The following is a 19,260-nucleotide window of genomic DNA, read 5'->3' on the forward strand; positions in this document are numbered from 1 at the left end:
ACAGCTGAGATTAAGATCCAGAGATACTGAATGGTCTTGTGTCTGACAAATGCTTTGAGAAAAATAACACATCATTGTTATCAGAAGTCTTTATTAAATAAATAGAACAAAAGAGGAAGTTCATCCACCCAAAAGAGTACAGGCACAAGAATTGCTCGTGTAGACTGCAGAAGCAGAAAGCCAGTGTAGCATCTGGGGTTTCTTTCTTTTTTTTTTTTTTTTACGTTAACTGTGCTTATCTGTACACCACAGTGTGATCTCCTTAATTTGTTTTACAGAAACTGTTGCTCACACAGAAGATCGTGCAATTTCCCAGTTACTACAATATATCCCCTTAATTTATTTCAGTTATTTATTTAGAAGATTACAAAGCACAGCATGCTAGAGAAACACAAAGAATAACTCTGAATTCAACATTACCACTTATAAATGAAAAAAACCTTATTCATCATAATAAGGGAGAAGAACTCAAACACAATTCACACTTTCCCTAGGATTTAATCATTTAAGACCAACAACTCATTTGCAAGATTCAAATCCAAAAGAAAGAGCAGCTTGCTAATTACTGAATTACCAAGATGCTTTTCTACTTTCAATTTCCAAAGGATACAAATAAAACATACCAACCAAAACAAAACCTAGGAAGTTTGTTTAGGGTACAGATTTAGTTTATATCTTCAATGAATATAATTTGCAAATTTTGATTTCAGTGTGGGAATACTGAAGAAAAAGTTGAGATCTTAAGGTCTAAGATCAAAACTTCCTGTTCAAATGCTTCCTTGCATAAATGTGTTGTAAAAAAACCCCAAAAGTCAATTCCTGTCTCCTATGAAATCAGGACTACCACTACATTATCATAATGCATAAAACAATAACAGATATGATCCCTATTCCTTCAGAGCTGTCCCAGCAATCCCAGTCCCACTGTGATAATCTAAATGGATAGGCTCCATATTTTGCATTTTTATGCATTCAATTGCCTGAGTGCCCTTTCTGTACGTGATTAACCTCTGCTGTATAAAATCTTAATTTTTCAGATTAAACAAAAGTTGTCATCTACACAACTTTTGCTTCTGTCTGTGAAGACAGTTCCTATTCAATTGCAACTGTTTAATGGCAAATCCTCCCCACCAATATATTCCTTATTCTTGAAAACTAAGTTGGCAATCTAAAATTGCACTTCATAATTAGAAACACTGTGGATAGGTGGAATGTCAGACCATCTGATTCATGAAGTAATTCAGTTAAAGATTATTCAGTATTACAGAAACAAGAAACAAAAGCTCACACAGACAAACCAGTCATTGTGAGTGAGTAGGGTAGGAGAGAACAGCCACTGAAGTTTCCACTAGGAGCTTCTCTGGTATTTCCTTGAAAAGGGTCAATGTGAACTTTTATTAATAAGAGGAGAAAAAACACATGATCATCTCTTGAAGGGGGCCTGGAGAACTATGCAAAACTTAACATACAAAAAAGGGAAAGCAACATTTAGTACAGTTGCAGGAATTGCAAGGATCAGGGTAAACAGGGAGGAACAAATGTGAGAAGAGGCACATCCTCTGTGGGAAAAGCTGCTGGTCAGTACACACCTTGCTGAGCACTCATTCACAGCAGTCCATAGTAACATCTTATGGACGCTTATAGAGCATCTTCTCAACGTAAATCATACAGAAAAATTAAGACTTCTCTAAGAGGTCTTGGTTTAATACTGTAAATTAACAGTTCAAAAAAAAAAATCATCACTTAGGAAACCTGTATGAGAAACATTTGCCTTCTGTTTGCATACATGGAATTCCACTCAACTGAGTTCAGTACGCACTTATTGATGATATGATTAGCATATTAAGTTTAAGAAGAGAAATGGCTGTGAACAATTCCTATTTTGAAAAAACTGCTTGCAGTTATCATTCAAACAGTCAAGACAAATGGCATCAAATATATGGTAAAGGCTAAACATATCCAATGTTCATCTTTAAACTGATAAAAAGAAAGGCTGATCCAATGCAAAATCATGCAGTCTATCCCCATCATGGCTGGTATCAACCACACTAAGAATTTAAATTCTTCCAATGAATGTTGGCTTGTGTATTTCTCCTGCAATTACTGAAGCTCTGATTTCTTAGTGATTTCTGATTTCAGTTACTACTTTCTGTTTTTATCAGCTCTTTGATGATGTATAAGACCTTGTCATCTAGGAAAAAAAAAAACAAAACCACAGCTTAAAAACTGATTCTCAAAATGACAAAAATTGTAAGAGAAGTCTAGCTCTCAGCAACTTAAAATTTTAATGCTTTAAGCTATGCCAGAATCTAAAGCAAAACAAGAGATTACCATCTGGCAAGGAAAAGGACAAGCCATACGTACGCAGTACATTATCATAAAATTATTTGATGAACTGCTGATGACCATTTCAGTAGTCCTCAAATTAGATTGGGGAAGTTGTGGGTTAACTCCAGATACATCAGCGTACAGGAACTCCCTTTCTTCCCCACCTACAACATGCTCCTGAACATCCAGCATCCAAATTTTAAATTGTGCTCCGCTATCCCTTACTTTTGGGAAGCAACATGCCATTGTTTAACCCAGATTTTGAGACAACTTGCGTACCACTTATAAATCATCCATGCCTAGGATTCTCCACACATAACCTCAATTCCACTTGGAGATGCTTGCCTCACCATTACTACCACTATCTTGAATGCTGTTACCAGGGTTATCTTTAAAATAGCAGATTTTGTACATCTGGGGCAAGACAACAATATAGGCAAGGTTACTAATGACTTTCTGGACACCTCTTAATGGAACTTTCATATCACACATGCTACTGTGTGAGGATGCAGTGTGCTACTGATTCCTCAATTTTGCTACAAAGCTAATTTAACAAAGAGTTACCTTCAAGTGACATCTGGGGATTTTCAAGTTTCTTCTTCAAAACAGACTCAATGAGAACTCTCAGCTGTTTGAAAATCACTGCTATCTTAACAGGAGCCTATAAAGAAAAGACAAACACTTCATCATCAGACATTTCACACCAAACTACAGATCAAAATACTACCCTACATACAAATAGGCGTTTAACAAGATTCCTGCAAAATATCTGATTTTTAATGGTAATGATTATTGTGATGGATAGTATACTAATTAAATGACCGTGCTTACATTATGCCTTAGCTTTAAGCACCAGCTGTTCACAGTATCAAAGCCTGAAGAACAGCAGTTGAGAAGAGTAACTTAGAATGTGTTCCCACATAACCAGCATAAGAGGAAATTATTACTTTACCAATAAGCTGACCAATTAATTGCCTTTTTACCCCCCAAGGTAACAAAGTTCAAATTACACTTATGCCTGAAATAAAACAGCTACACATTTACCTCTTGGGAGGTCTGCCAGGCCTTCTGACAAGGCAATCACAAGCCTTTTCTAAATATCATCACGAATTTGGATACCTCAAATTGAACCTTCTCCCAAAAAGATTTAATTTTATCCTTTCCTCCCTATTTCAATCTTTATTTCATTTATATGCTGCCTTTGTGCTGCTGTAGCAGAAGCACAAAATGCAAGGTATTTTGCTTAGCATCTCAGTAGAAAAGTAGAAATTCTGAAACACACTGTAAGATGTGATTAGCACAACAACTGCACAACTGTAGTTATCCAGGGACCTGAAAAAAGATCTCTAACAAATCCACAAGGGATTGTTAAAATTCCCTGCTCAGGATAATCAGTGAATTAAATTAGATGACTGCTTACTTGAATCAACAGACTGCAAAAAATTGTTTTCTTGGTTATAGTTGTCTTAAAGAGGGGCACAAGACCCAGAGCACAGAAGGAGCACTGAAAATCATAACACGTAGCTGCCTGGATAGCAAAACCATTTACCGGAATTTACAGAGGATCTTTTAATGACAACTATTTTGTCTGCAAAGATATGCTAGGAAAGTGCTCTCTGTTTTCCAATTTCCAAGTAAAACTTATACATGCAGAAATGAAAAAAATCTAATCAAGAAAACCAAACACCCCAAACCCAAGTAAGCAGCTGTTTTACAATTTGGATTTTTTTTTCCCCAAACATTTCTGTCTGCACTATAGAACAGTATATACAGTAGTGTGCTAAAGATAAACACATAGTTACAAGATGGTAAAATTATAAGAAAGGGTAATATAAAAACAGTATACTCCTCTGCTTTTAGTACAAGCTCTATTAAAAAAAAAAAAAGTTTAGTCTGCATCCATTTTCAATACCTTTTCTGAAAGAATCCTTTCTTCTTGAAGAGAGAGGGAACTGATTTGTTGCACACCACGTATGGTAAGTCTATTCTTTTGAGTGTGATTTATTAAGATTTCATTACATGTATATAAAATTTCCATCATTATCTTAAATTCTCTCCCCCTTTCTTCCCTCTTGTCTCCATCTCCCATATACGGTGGTCTGAATCAAGCTAATATATCAACTATGTAATATGAAAGCTCATGGAATCACAAAGGCAATTTAGTTATAACACCAATGCACCTGAAAATGGATCCAACCATCAACTGTAAGGAGACGCTCGCGATGCTGGACTTCTATATCCCCACCAAAAAGCAAAATGGGAAAGGGGGATATTAAAGTAGTTTCTCTCAAATACACCTTGGCATACCTCACCTACATATAAACAAACACAAACAATTAAAAACAACAACAAAAAAATTGCAAACCACATTACATTCTGTAAAACTAAATTTAATTGCTACTTCTATAAGCAAGAAATACACTTTTTTCCTTTTTCAAGATGCAACCAAAACATTTTATTGTAAACAATCAATAGCTATTTGTCTGCCTTATACCACATAAAATAACTCACTCTAAGTGACAGACTTATATGCTAGAAGTTAGCTAAAGCCACAGTTATCTTCTTAAAGCTCAAATAGAGACATAATATTAACCTAGTGGCTTTCATAGAAGCAACGCGAAAAGTAGTAACACTACTGAAGCAAAAGGCAGGCAAAGCTCTTTCATTATACATTCTTCTTGGGAACTGTTTTATCAGTTTATCTATATCCACATATGAACATGCATAAATGTGGTACACACACACACTGCATGAAGTATGGAGCTCAGTATGTGCTGCTTCTGGCTTTGGAACATCTTGGAAAAAGAATGAGGTGGAATGAGTTGTAGTGGGAAGAATGGACACAAAAAGAGTGCACCTTCATACAAAAGTGGAGGCTTAAGTTATTCCATGAAAAGTGGGAAAAACTACCTACCTTACCTATTCTTGGGCATCAGGAAATATTTTCAACTCTCAAAAAATACTATCTCTTTATATTCGTTAAAAAGTCTAATACTTCCTGCTTCTCCACAGTAAATCTGGCCATTAAACAACTGCCAAACTTTTGTTGTACCAGCAGTATAACTAAATACAAACACTTCAATATAGCAAATAGCTGACAAGATTCTCAATTGAAGGGGAAAGAAGATAAAAATGCAACTCACTTAGGGAGTTTATCTGTCCATTACAGAATTGGCTCTTTTATTTTATTACTGGTGTGTGTCAGTACAAAGTTTCAAAACCTCAGAACAGTAACAAGGCAGATTTTGGGAAGTTACTACTACATATTATTGTGTAAAGTCTTATTAAAATCAGCAAGACTGTATTTTAAAGAATCAATGATACTATTAAGTTAAATGATACATATAAAATGCCTTCCATTTACAGCTACCAGTTTCACCATGAACAGATGAAGAGATTTGTTCATGACTTTCAGCTTCACCTTCTTTTTCTTCAGCACTTAGTTGACTCACTTCCATGGACTTTAGGATCATTAGATAATAAGAATCTTTAACATAAAACAATTAGATATTAAATAACATAGACTAGTTTGAAGTATACTAGAGGCAGAACTCCACCTTTACACAAACTACTTTACATTCACTATCTTGAAACTTACCTTCTCCTGGTAAAGCAGCCATCCGTATGTCTGCAAGTCTCGATTTACAGAAGAAGGATGAACCTGAGCTTTACCCTGAGCAGTTTCTACTGTGCAAGCCAGCTTCTCTGTAATATCCACAGACTTTGCATACAATATTTTTCCTACGTTGTCATACAGCCCTGCAGTCAACACAGCTTTAAGAAGAGCTATTTCACTGAGAGATAGAGATTGCGTGACTCCATTTCCATCCCATCCACATTGTGTTGAAGGCGCTGTAAACCCTGCGGCTCTGACCACCCTTATGAGTTCTTGCTTCACATCCTGAAATTAGGATGGTATTAGTAAAGTTTTGAATATAAAAAGTTACATACTCCACTTCAACAGTGGGAAATGACACTTCATCTGAATTATTCATGCCCTCCAGGGGAAAGCCCCTTACTACAATAATCACTTGTATTTTCTGCAGCCACACTGGAATCCAAGCTATTTCTATGATAAAAACATTACTTATAACATTACAGTATCTGGAATATATGATTAAACATACGGAAATATATATTCTGCAAATACTAAATCTCTACCTGCAGTTAAAATGAAAAGATACATTTGCATCAAAAATCCAGTTCTGCTTAGAAGTACTCAGTACCCAGCTTAAAAGGAAAGATCAATTAAAACATTTTCTCACAAAAATAAGAGGCCACTCATGTACGTTTGTGGCTCATCCTTCAAAGTAACTGTTAATAGATATGCTATTTGATATCAAGAATATAAATATTTTAATTAATGAAGTTTTGATTCTCTGATGAAAGTAAGGCCTAGCTTCTCCAATGGCAGTGACTACAAGCTGTTTAGCAAAGTGTGCATATCCAAAACTCAAATACAGACACAGCTACCTTGATTGAGAGTGTGCATTTCATCAGTCCCTAAATTCCACTTGCTTTCATCTTGTCTAAACAGCAATTGTGATATATCATCTCTCCAAAAGGGAACAACATTTTCAGAAGGAAATTTTAACAAATAACTTATGTGTACAGAGCATAAAGATAAGTTTTACCTCCAGAGTTAACAGTGAAGTTCTATTAAGGAAATTCCTTCTGCAATAAGTCATTTCAGCACGATACCCCCCTTCCTGTTGGGCCCTTTTCCACCTATGGAAAAAATAGTGTCTTACACATCAAGAAACCCATCAAGACTATAACAGCAGAAGAGGCATTAAGTTTAAAAAGAAAAATGTTTTGGCAAGCATTCTCCACTCTAAAGTAAGTTTTAATGAAGATGAATTCTGCTGGTCTAAGGACACTCAAAAGAAAATGTCTGTAATGTAGATTTGATAGATACTAACAAAAATACAAGGTGATTTACTCTCAACCCCCACACATTTCTGTCTTGACAGTCAAAACAAAATTAAGACTTAGTGGTAAAATTCAGACTTAGTGTTTTTTCCCTAAAGAGGAAAAAACAATGTCATTTTATACATTTGTGCTTTGTCAAATATAAAACATTTTGGTCAAAATACCTCAAACAGTAAACAAAATACTTTGAACACTAGGATAAACTGACACAGTAAACCTCTGTATATGTCCAAGCATAGTTAAAAGATATTGAAGAACAAAACACTAAGGAAACTATCCATTGTGTTACAGTACTTGGCAATCTGTTGTTACTCTGAACAGAAAAAACTTTAAATTAAAGCAGTTCAAGAGATATTAAGGATTCTTTACATAACTGCATTATGTGTTATCTGCTACGAGTTATGAGCATAGAAGAATTATCACTTACCCCAGATAAGCATTGTAGATTGTTAGATGGTCTGAAACAGCCATAGCTAAAGATGATTTTGCAAGATCTGCCTCATCTTTTCGACCAATAGGTGTAGTAAATGGGGATTTTTCTGTCATAACGGCAGCCAAAGTTGCCTGCAAATTTTCAGTACGCATCACTTAGAACTATTTTATTATAAGCTTACAGGTTCATAAAACAAATAGCCTGAAATTTTCTCTTATGATTATCTTAGAATGATAGGCTTGAGCTGCAAATCATCTACATTGAGTTAACAATCATCTAGTTTCAAGCCCCTGCTTTAGGCAGGGACATCTTCCCTGCCTAAGCCCCACCCAACCTGGCCTTGAACACTTCTAGCAATGGTACATCCACAACATCTCTGGGCAGCTTGTGCCAGTGTCTCACCACCCTCACAGTGAAGAATTTCTTCCTCTTATCAAATCAAACCAAATGCTCTTTCAGTTCAAACCTCTTGTCCTGTTACCATATGTCCGTTTAGGAAGTTCCTCTTCAATGCCCTTCAGATGCTGAAAAGCTGCAATTAGGTCATGCTGAATCCTCTTCTCCATGCTGAACAACCCCACTTTTTCAATCTCCTCAAAGAAGAGGTACTCCAGTTCTCTCTGATCATCTTTGTGATAAACTCTGGACTCACTTCAGCAGGTCCACATCCTTCTTGTGTTGGGGCTACCAGGGCTAGATCCAGCACTACAGGTGGAGCCTTATGGAAGCACAGCAGAGGGGCAGAATCCCCTCCCTCCCCTGCTGTTCTGGATGCAGCCCAGGACACGCTTGGCTCTCTGGGCTGTGAGTGCCCATGGCTGGATCATGTCCAGCCTCTCACCCACAGCATCCCCAAGTCCTCCTGGGCAGGGCTGCTCTGCATCTGTTCATCCCCAGAACCTGCTGGTATCTGGGGTTCTCCTGACCCTGGTGCAGCACCAGCACCTGGCTCCACATCTACACACTTCTCCTGGTCCCTTTGGATGACATCCCATCCTTCAGGTGTGTCAGCAGCACCACTCAGCTTGGGGTCATCCGCAAATTTGCTGAGGGGGCACTTGATCCCTTAGTCTTATGTCACTGATGAAGATATTAAATAACTCTGGTCCCAGTATAGACCTCTGAGGGCTCCACTTGTCACTGATGTGCATCAGGACACTGAGCCCTTGACCATGAGCCTCTGGATGGGACTGTAAAACCACTTTCTTATCCATCTAATAGTTTCCTTTGAATCAATCCCTCTCCAGTTTAGATGGGGGGACCACTGTAAAGGCTTTGCAGAAGTCCAGAGAAACAAGTATGTAGTCTTTCCCTTGTCCATTGATGTGGTCTCTCCAGCACTGAAGGACACTGGGTTGGTCAGGCAGGACTTGTTAACCTCATGCTGGTGTCTTGAAATCACCTTCCTGTCCTCTATATTTCTAAGAGGATCTGTTCCATGATCTTCTCAGGTACAGAATTGAACCTGATAGTTTAGTAGCTCCCAAGGCCCCTCTTTTCTACATTTTTTAAAAGAAGATGGGTACAATGTTTCCCCTTTCCCAGTCACCTAGGACTTCACTTGACTGCCATAAAAGTAGTTGCCACTGATGACTGAGGAAAAAACCTGGAAACCAAGCCTGATTACCCACTGTGGAGAGTACCTAGGAGATTAGAATCATAGAACCACTTTGAGTTGGAAAAGACCTTAAAGCCTCGAGTCCAACCATAAAGAACACTTATATTATTCCCTGTGATGACATCTGGGTGCCCTCACCCTAAAGTAAACATTTTAACTTGCACCACCTTTTCCAAATACCATATTACAAGAAATCAGAATAATTGCAAAGAATTAACATTTTCAATACTTGTAAAATTTTTTTTTCACTCACCACAGGATCCAAGCAGCCAAATATAGCACCAAATATAAGCATTTTGCCAATCTTTACATTAACAGGAAGGGCTGCAAGGTGCTGGCCCAATGGTGTCAGCTTGGGCTCATTTAACTGACAAGCGCCAATCTTCTTCAAAAGATTCATTGCATTACCAATTACTTGCTGCTGTGGTGGATCTAATGCTCTGGAAAGAAAATCTTCAGGAGAGCCAAGACTGCATTTCTGTGAAGTAAAGAGACATATATTTAAATATAAAAATTTATTATAAAAAAGTTCTCTAACAGCTACACAGAAACCTGGAAAGCTGATCTTACATCAAAGCATCTTGCTTCTTGGAAGGCTCACATGCTTCACAATAGGTCAACAAAACTTCATTGTTTGGAAGGGCTTCCTATGGCTTGACCACTATTCAGAGAAGTGTGTTACCCGTGATCACTGATGAGCACAGGACTCTCAATCCTGATGGGCTGCAGTTCAACCCAGCACTAATTTGCCAGGTTGCTAGTTTTCTCATACATATTCTACTCACTTAAGACATAGTGAGAGGTAATGCAATTCCTCCCTTAAACAGAAATCAATTAGAAGGTTATTAACAGAGTTTAAAATTGTCACTCTGAGGCAAACTGGAATAATATAGTACACTACCCTCTGAACATGATTTTACAGCAATCAAGTGCTACGTTACTCCCTGACCTGTATGAGAAGCCCCACTAATTGCATTGGATCAGGTCTGTAGTAACAATCCTTTTCAGCTACTAGGGTCAATAATTCCAAAACAGGCAATCGTATGAAGACATAATTGCTCCAGAGGCAAGCATAGTATTTTTAGCTAACAAGGTGTATTGGGCTTGTGTTGCCAGGTTTAGGTAGTAGAGGCTGCATAGGTGAGTTTAGTGAGAAGCTGAGAGCAGCTTTTCCTACGTCTAGCCAATGCCAGGTAGCTCCAGGGCAGACCCACTGGCCAAGGCTGAGACAATCAGTGATGGTGATCACGCCTCCAGGAGAAGTTACTGCACAAACTGCAGCCAGAGAAGAGGAGGTGAGAACAACTCTGAAGACACCAAAATCAGTGAACAAAGCAGGGGAGGAGGTTCTTCAGCTGCTGCAGCCCATGATGAGGAAGGCTGTCCCCATGCAGTTCATGGAGGTCTGTGGTGGAGCCCACACGCAAGCAGGTGGATGCTTAAAGGAGGCAGTGACCCTGTGGAAAGCTCACACTGGAGCAGGCTCCTGGCAGGAGCAGGCTCCTGGCAGGCTCCTGTTGTGCCATGATGAGAGGAGCCCATACTGCAGCAGGTTTGCTGGCAGAACTTATGACCCTGAGTGGGATCCATGCTGGAGCAGTTCATGAAAAACTGCAACCTATGGAATGGATCACACTGCAGAAGGCTTGTAAAGGACTGTATCCAGTGGAAGGGACCCCAAGATGGAGCACAGGAAGGAGTCCTCCCTTTCTCTGAGGAGGAAGCAGCAGTAGAAATCTGTGATGAACTGACCAAAACTGCCACTCCCCATCTCCCTGTGCTTATGAAAGACAGGAGGTAGGGAATTGGGAACTAAAGTAAAGCCCGGGAAAGAGGGAGGGGAGGTTTTACCTCCCATTAACCTACTCTAACTTAATTGATTATAAATTCTATTGATTTCCACAAATCGAGTCTGTTTTGCCTGGGACAGTAACTGGTGAGTCATCTCTTTGTGTCCTTATCTCTAGCTATGAGCCTTTTGTTATATTTTCTCTCCCATAGACCTGAGGTGGAGAGTAATGGAGGAGCTTTGGTGCCATCCAGCATCCAGCCACAGTCAACCCACCACACAACATTAGATATTCTAAAACCAAAAACAGTACCATAATATGAAGGCATAATTCCTCCAAAGGCACACGCAGTATTTCTGGAACAGAATATTCCATGAAGCTTTCAAACCTGCAACATCACAAAATCATAAAAACATATATATTCAACTAAATCTTTGAATTAAACTTGTAAATCCGGTTTTTACATGGTCATTCTTTGCAGTTTTTCTCCTGAGGGGCAGGGAAGGGAGTAGCATGGGTAAGCCATTCATACTTTGAATTAAAATATGGGCTGTGGCTTGGAAAACAAGTTTTAGTCAGAGAGAGAAAGCAGGAAACCCCAGTTTTCAAAACAAGTCTGTAAAATGCTTCCAAACTGAAAAGTCTTTTAGGAGGCTAAAAGGCACACTTCATTGCTTATATCAAAAGACTTTAATTCTTTCTCGGCTGAAAGTCACTTTAGGTTTTCACAGAAGCAGGAAAAAGGTTTTTACGCTGCAGTAACAGAAACTAATTCTGCAGTGTCTGCATCTCATCCATAGAGATGACTTCCTCAGAAGCCTACAGATTTCTCTGATAAAAATTCAATGTTTAGGAGGTAAGGTTTCCACACATTTGATGTAAGCCAATCAGGTGTTTTAAAAAAGTGATGTTCTACAATTTCCTGCGCTGCACTTTTCCTTTAATTATGACTATTTTTTTTAAAAACAATCACAAAAATATTTATAATAAAACTAACTTTTTTAAAAAGTGTGAAAGACTACTGTAACACTTTACACATATGATACTCAAATTCTTGTTTTGGTTGAGTTTTTCCAGTTTTATCTTTCTGGTTCACTGTAAATAAAATTAATTTCAAAAGAATTCTTGGTCTTGCACAGAAAAAAACGACGGTATCTATGTGATTTACAGAATTCTGCTACATTTAGAATACCTGTCTCTCGTGTACATTCGGAAGCAGAACCCATCCCTAACACGCCCAGCTCTTCCTTGCCGCTGCAAAGCACTAGCTTTACTGACAAAGGTCTCTTCCAGGGAACTCATCTGACTGCTTTCATGATACCTTAAACATTACAAAGCAAATTCAGATTTCAGAAATAAAATTTGCATGTACATATAACCTGAACAACAGCATACTGACAACACATCTAATGAGAAATTTCTGAAAATACATTTAGATTGGAAAACCTAAATATCTGGGAAAGAAAATCTGGGAAAAGCTTATCTGGGAGGAACTGTATATTACATTGAATACAGGTCACTAGAGAAAGTATAAAAACTGGAAAACTAAAGCTTTTCAGTTTAATCTCCTTGGCAATTCAGAATCATTCTAACATATTGTGTAGGGATTTTCACATTTAAAGTGAAGTAAAAATAACTTTCTAAAATAACTTTCAAAGTGGTCATAAAAACCACTTTGTTCATTTTTAAGTCATACTTAGTCATAATTTTCCATACATTATATATATTATCTATAAACTTCCCTTGTTCTTCTCACCATTTGAAACTCTAAACATACATCCCAAACCTGTACCCAAAACTGCAAGCTTTTAAATGAGCTCAGCACATTTCTGCACCCAGAACTCTAATTAATAAGGATAATTACAAAAAGTATTACTCTAACTTACTAAGGATACTACAAAATCCTTGCAGCTCCATCCTCCAAATATCCACAGTAACTACAGTGTGATTAATGAAAATCAAACTCTCACCTATTTTCTTTTGTTCTCCCAGTATCAATTACAAAGACAACATCTGGTATTGTGATACCCGTCTCTGCTATATTGGTTGCCAAAACGATCTGGAAATAGTAACATAACATAAATAGAAGAAGTGGAATGTGTAGCAGGTTTCAACCTTTATTCAGTATTATGGAGTAAGTCTGGTTAAATTTCTTTTACCCAGAAATGTCTCCTTAAATAATTTGACAAATAATTAAAAGCTACATGACTTAGCAAATGGTCTAGTTTTCCCCAAGGAGAGAAATTAAAAATTAAGAAATAATTTCACTTTCACATTCACATTTTGTTTTATAATCCATCAAAATTACTGGTTAATATCTGCCAAAATTGATCAACATTTAATTACATAGTTTGGCAGTAAATAAAATAGTATTTATTCAAGATAAAATCCATAGTTACTGGTTAACAATAGTTAAAATACAGGTAAGTTGTAATTAAGGAAGTTCACAGAAAATTTTAGGTTTAAGAATTTGTCCTGTCAAATCACTGTCAAGATTTTCACAGCATATTATCTTCTACCTATTACAGACTACCAAATCCGAATTGCTTCTTTGCAATTCTAGAAATTCAGAGGAAATTCTAGGATTGTTGTGTAATTCTGTATGGTAACAATTGTGTAAAAATTGTTGTGTAATTCTGTATGGTAACAATTCAGATTTGCATCAACATAAAATTTCTCTTTTCAGTTATGAACTTTGTAAATATTACCTTTCTAATACCAAGAGGAGGTATTGTAAATGCAGCTGCTTGATCTTGAGTTGAAAGAACAGAATGCAAAGCTATCAATCTATGCCTAGAACAAGAAATTGTAACAATAAATACACATCAAATAACATGGAGTAAAAAATAAGACCAGTATAATGACAACATTTGGAGAAGGATAGACAATTGAAAGAGTTAAACTTCATACGATTAGGTATGAAAGTCTGCTTCATTATTTTATTACAATAGCTAGAAAAATAACCTAATTAGTATATAAGGATGTTCTCCCATTCAGTAAAAACGAAGGAAAAATACTAATACTACGGAACTGCTGGTTACTTTACAGTAACAGCCCAGCAATAAAGGGAGCTAGGTGTCTGTAAATCCAAGTTCTTTAAATTGTGCTTTCAAGAAAAGGACCATTACAAATACGTGCAACTTTGAGTAATAGAGGCCTTCAGAGATGAGACAGCCACAGAGACTGGTCCTTATCTTCTCCTCCAGACTTTTACATCTCAGTCCATAAACAAGTATCTAGCAATTTACTGCAATTGCTCCTTTTATGCACTTGTGTTGCTAACTTTTAGTTATCCAAAAAAAATTTTGTAATTATCTGTCACTACAACCCTAGGCCATTTCTCTTGGTAGATCCAGATACTCTGGAGCTCTTCTCAGGAAGTAGTCACTTCCATGTAAACAGTAAGCCACAGAAATCTGTATCACAGGTATGGCCGCTTCCATACCCTAAGAAGCAGAAAAGAAGTAGTCAAGTGCTTTTGATTACATAAATTTGTTGAAGAATAAAATAGAAAGTAATAAAATGTATCATACAATTCTTAAGTATCTGTCATTTTTGCTTGTATAACTTTTAGACTATAGCCATGAAAGTACATTTGTATTGTAGCAAAAGTACATTTGCATTGCAGTAAAAGTACACTTGTAGCACAATTCGCTCAGAGGTGTAACTCCCACTTGCCTTATACAAGAATAGCAAACCTCAATGAATATGTTTGTTGGGTTGTAACTTAGAGTATTAACTTCATAAAAAATATCTGCATTACCTGTCATGCAAGTTAAATCTTCTGTCAGTTGAAATGAGATCATACAGCTGTTGGATATGAGCAAGGCCTGGTAAAAAGATGAGCACAGCACCCTCAATATTCTTGAACTGGGGACTTCTATCTGCAAAATAATAACACAAGCATATAGCTAAAACAAATATGCAATGCAAACCATTTCACATAACAAGAGGAATGAATGCTAGGCCCTGTGGTTAACACTTCTTAGGATCTTTCCTATAAGAATGAAGTTAAGTACTTCATTATTAGTAGAAAGCAGAGGAAAACAGGTTCAAAGGAAACCTCAAGTACATAAACTTCTTAAGAAGTGGACTAGAAGTACCTAAGTATGCAAGCAATTCCAAAATAAGTTCAAGGTTGATCTTGTAAGGGTTCATATATAAGACAGCCTGCTGTGTACGATTGCTAAACTTCGCATAGTAAGGAGCCAAATTGATACCAGATCCAGGCTGGATTGGGACATACTCCTAAAAAACAAGAGTAAGCAGAAAAAAAAATCATTAAATCACATTCTTAGTATTTCAGAAGAATGTAAGACAGCAGAAGGTGAATTTACCATTCAGTTGAAACAGAGACTGGGATAAGAGAAATTTAACTAACTTCCAACCAAAACACGTGTGAGTTAGATTAAATCACAACCACCTACATAATGTGTAGAAGTAACTACAATCATTAAATGACATTCAGATTTTTAAAAAGATAAAAATTAAAGTCTGTCCAAGAGGTAAAAAGACCTGGGGACATTCAACTGCTTTCAGTTCAAACTGGGATAACAAGATGTATACTCTTCTTTCAAAACTCCTATTTTGGGGTATTAAGAAACTAGTTTCAGCTTTTCCCTCTCCCTCACTTCACCCTTCTCAACTAATGCTTGCAAGGAAAATTAAGAATTAATTAGGTGGCAGTGTTTTGGAACAGGAAAAAAGAAGAGTTAGCAGGAGAGACATACATTAGATTTTTTTATAGACATCTTACATACATAGCATAGTATTTCTAAATTAAGTGGCACTATTGTAAACTACTTCATAGTCACTTGAAACACTTAAGGAAGCTTGACACCACATATCCTTCTGTACTGAAGGAAAACAGCAGAGCACATCAGACTATTTTCAACATAAGTGTAAGTGTTCAATCGTACTAAGCTAAATTTCGGAAGTTTTGCAAAGCAAGTCAGAGCAGATATCTTCCAAAAATACCTAGTCTAAATTAACAGCCTAAGCTGCCAAAGTCAGATGGCACTGATAGAATTTCCCCTTCAAGAGTTTTGATTCAAAAGCACACACAACTGTCACTGCAGAGTACCTAAAAATTTATCATAACCTGTACAACTAATGAGGGCTTTACACAATCTCAGGTAAATAATCTCATTTGGCATGCCGAGTTGGAGGATCTTGGGAGTTTTTCAGCTAAGGATAAGGCCTTGTCTCTTCTGTTGTAAGGTTCATTATGTAGGAGTATTCTTTGGGAACAAAAAAAAAGAAACAGCTTCCCTGCTGCTGCTTATAAATCCAGAGCTGGTAATCTACAAGAGACCACAATGTCAAATACAGCAAAATCAAGACATCTATATAGGAGTTGGAGCAACAATCAAAAGGGTGAAGCATTCATAAATATTATAGTAGGAGTGCCATTGCGTCTGTTTTTTATAAACTGATTATCAAATATTTAGGTGATATTCTACAATCCAACCACCATAAATTCAAAGGAACGAAAATGATTAAATAATAAAAAACCCCAAAGGTTCCAAGACAAAACTAAAAATGCCTTTTCACCTGGTGCTTTGTAGTGATTCCTCCTTTACCCGTAACATTTACTGTTACTTCCTCCTCCTCCTCCAAGAACTTCTGACAATATTCTGAGTCCTTCTCCAGAACATAGCCAGTTGCTTCAATTACATCTTCAACATGGAAAATCTTTAGTGAAAATTCAAAGAAAAAACATGAGCCATGTAAAAAACTAATCAGCAACCTTCTTCACTTTTTAAATCTTGCATAACAAAGAACAGAACCTTAATGTTGTAATAAATCTTGCACATTTCAACTCAAACTGTTCTATGATTTTTGAAAACCAAATGTCAGAGCAAACAAGTTTGTTAAAGAGTCTCTCCACCTGATCATGACATAACCTTTACCATAACCCATATAGTATGCCTAATTAAAACTCACAAAACTGCAGTGACAAAGTTACAGGGGGTGTGAGAAGAATTCTTTAATACTTTCCTTTCTAAGTTGAACAGAGAAAAATCAAAGGGTAACTGATGGACTGATTGTAATCAATAAATCCATCACAAAAAATAGTACAGCTGTGCACTCCAAAGCCCTGAAGCTATTCTATATTTTTATAAAAGAAAATGGACTACAAGTCCTTGAACTACTTTAAGATCTGTATTTCTGGTAAAAAAGTGATATTGATATATTGCCTAGATACTAACCAGACAAACACTATACATACATACAAAGTATCTTGCACAATCAAAATAAGTATCTACCTACCTCAACTGGGTAGCTCCTCCCCGAGATCCTTAAAATGGGACAGTGTGAGAAGTAGCTGGAAAACTTCTCACTGTCTACAGTGGCACTCATTAAAATCAGGTGCAGGTCTGAACGCTTATGCAAGATTTCTCTCAGGATAACTAGCAAGAAATCAGACTGGACACTTCTTTCATGTACCTAGAATTAGAAAAACAGATCTGTAGCAAGAATTTAGTACAGATCAAAGCCCAGAATAACTGTAATTTCTGCAGAATAGTAAAGAACTGATAACCTCATCAACAATAACATGAGATATACTTGACAGGAGACCATCTTCTTGAAGTTTTCGAAGCAGGACACCTGTTGTACAGTACAGCAGTCTGGTGGCTTCTCCTGTTCTTGATTCCATACGAATTTGATATCCACACAGGGAATTCTTAAAAAAATACATTGAAAATATAGAATAACTCAAAATAACTTACAAGCTAACAACATCCAAAATTAAGTGAAATTCATTAGCTGTCAGACTCCAACACTACACAAGTTGCTAATTAAGTCGTACAGTGAAAGACTGCCACACTTTCATACAAGTACTTTACTTTGTTAAGAAAGGAAAAAATCATCAAACTTATCCAGAGTGGCAAAGAGCTGGTAAAATCAGGGTTGTTTTCAGGACTCTTGAGAATTTCAAAAATATTTTTGTACAAATTACCCTAACAAATACAGCACTTTGGCTTTCTTCAAGTAACAAAACTTTTGCTGGAAAGGGCCTCACTCAAATCACGGCCTCACTCAAGGCCAGACTGGATTGCTCAGCGCCTTATTTGGGGGACTTTGCTTCATCCCTAGTGGCAGTGACACCAACAGTCCCCGACCAGTCTGCTCAAATCTTCGACCATTCCAGCTATGAAATATTGTTGCTTTACATCAGCCTCTGAAGATTTTAAAAATCATACATGGATATCTACAGGTTCGCAGGTGACAAGAGAAAAAGAAACAACTGACATACCATAAAGTCCTTTTCAAGAGAAAACATCTAATTCTTTGGTTGTGTAAGAAATAATGTTCTCACACTGTTGTTTTTGTCAACAATCCAGCCCCTGTACTTGATTAGAACAAGCAAAGGAATTAAGACACTTCTTACTTTTCCTCCTGGTCCTGATTCACAGCCTAGCTCTTCACAAACCCTTGTTGCCAGACTCACTGCTGAGATTCTTCGGGGCTGTGTGCAAACAATGTTGCATTTTTTTGATCCTTCATCTAGCAACAAATCTTCCAACAAGAAATGGGGCACCTGGGTACTCTTCCCACTGCCTGTTTCACCAGCGACAACAACTACTCGATGTTTTTTAAGAGTTTCTACAATCGAGTATCTGTGCTTAAAAACAGGTAAATCCTGTCGCTCCCTCAGAAGCCTCTGGTATCTAGAGGAATTCTGCAGCTTCTTAAACAAAATCCTTGAAGGTTCCAAATTATCTGTATCTGAGGTCTCAATGGAGAGACTGCTGAAGTCCTCATCGGAAACCAAGTTTTCCCAGGAATCTTCAGGACCCTCAGATAGTCTTGGCTGGTTTTCAGACTGTAGCTGCTGTTGCTGTTTCAGTTTGTTTAACAATTTAGCAATAAAGGTATCACGTGGTTTGTTGGTTTCTATCTTGCTTTCTTCTTCCTTCTTCTTTTCGATATCCCTCCATTCTAGCCAGACATCTCGGTAGGTAGGAGGCAGCAACTGATGAACTGACTTCCAGTGAAAAAAGCAGAAAAAAATTATATTACATACTACTTAGCGGTATCACTAATACTTTATGTGTAAACAAACTCAAATGCCAAAAGATTTGACAAAAAACAAGTAGAAAATCATTGTAAATACAGAACCTATGAAAGCAGTAATATAAATGTCAACAATA

The 19,260-nt window shown here is 37.1% G+C and overlaps 1 protein-coding gene across 2 annotated transcripts in view; it reads right to left on the reverse strand.

The window, feature by feature from the left end:
• Positions 1-74: 74 nt before the first annotated feature.
• DHX29 (DExH-box helicase 29) overlaps positions 75-19,260 on the reverse strand; it is a 29,047-nt gene continuing 9,861 nt past the window's right edge. Inside the window, exons 11-27 of one of the 2 annotated variants that reach the window (XM_030258217.4) lie at positions 18,498-19,094; positions 17,646-17,789; positions 17,375-17,551; positions 16,655-16,795; positions 15,205-15,349; positions 14,865-14,985; positions 13,810-13,894; positions 13,072-13,160; positions 12,294-12,422; positions 11,414-11,489; positions 9,565-9,789; positions 7,688-7,824; positions 6,963-7,056; positions 5,927-6,229; positions 4,509-4,640; positions 2,893-2,989; positions 75-2,191 (exon numbers count right to left, since the gene is read on the reverse strand). In XM_030258217.4, the coding sequence (XP_030114077.1) occupies positions 2,136-2,191; positions 2,893-2,989; positions 4,509-4,640; positions 5,927-6,229; positions 6,963-7,056; positions 7,688-7,824; positions 9,565-9,789; positions 11,414-11,489; positions 12,294-12,422; positions 13,072-13,160; positions 13,810-13,894; positions 14,865-14,985; positions 15,205-15,349; positions 16,655-16,795; positions 17,375-17,551; positions 17,646-17,789; positions 18,498-19,094 (2,748 nt within the window). In that variant the 3' untranslated portion in view covers positions 75-2,135. The remainder of the gene's footprint in view (positions 2,192-2,892; positions 2,990-4,508; positions 4,641-5,926; positions 6,230-6,962; positions 7,057-7,687; positions 7,825-9,564; positions 9,790-11,413; positions 11,490-12,293; positions 12,423-13,071; positions 13,161-13,809; positions 13,895-14,864; positions 14,986-15,204; positions 15,350-16,654; positions 16,796-17,374; positions 17,552-17,645; positions 17,790-18,497; positions 19,095-19,260) is intronic. The other variant, XM_072922018.1, reaches the window with a different exon arrangement.

Source organism: Taeniopygia guttata, chromosome Z (genome assembly GCF_048771995.1).
Source record: "Taeniopygia guttata chromosome Z, bTaeGut7.mat, whole genome shotgun sequence".
In the NCBI taxonomy this organism is placed as follows: domain Eukaryota; kingdom Metazoa; phylum Chordata; class Aves; order Passeriformes; family Estrildidae; genus Taeniopygia; species Taeniopygia guttata.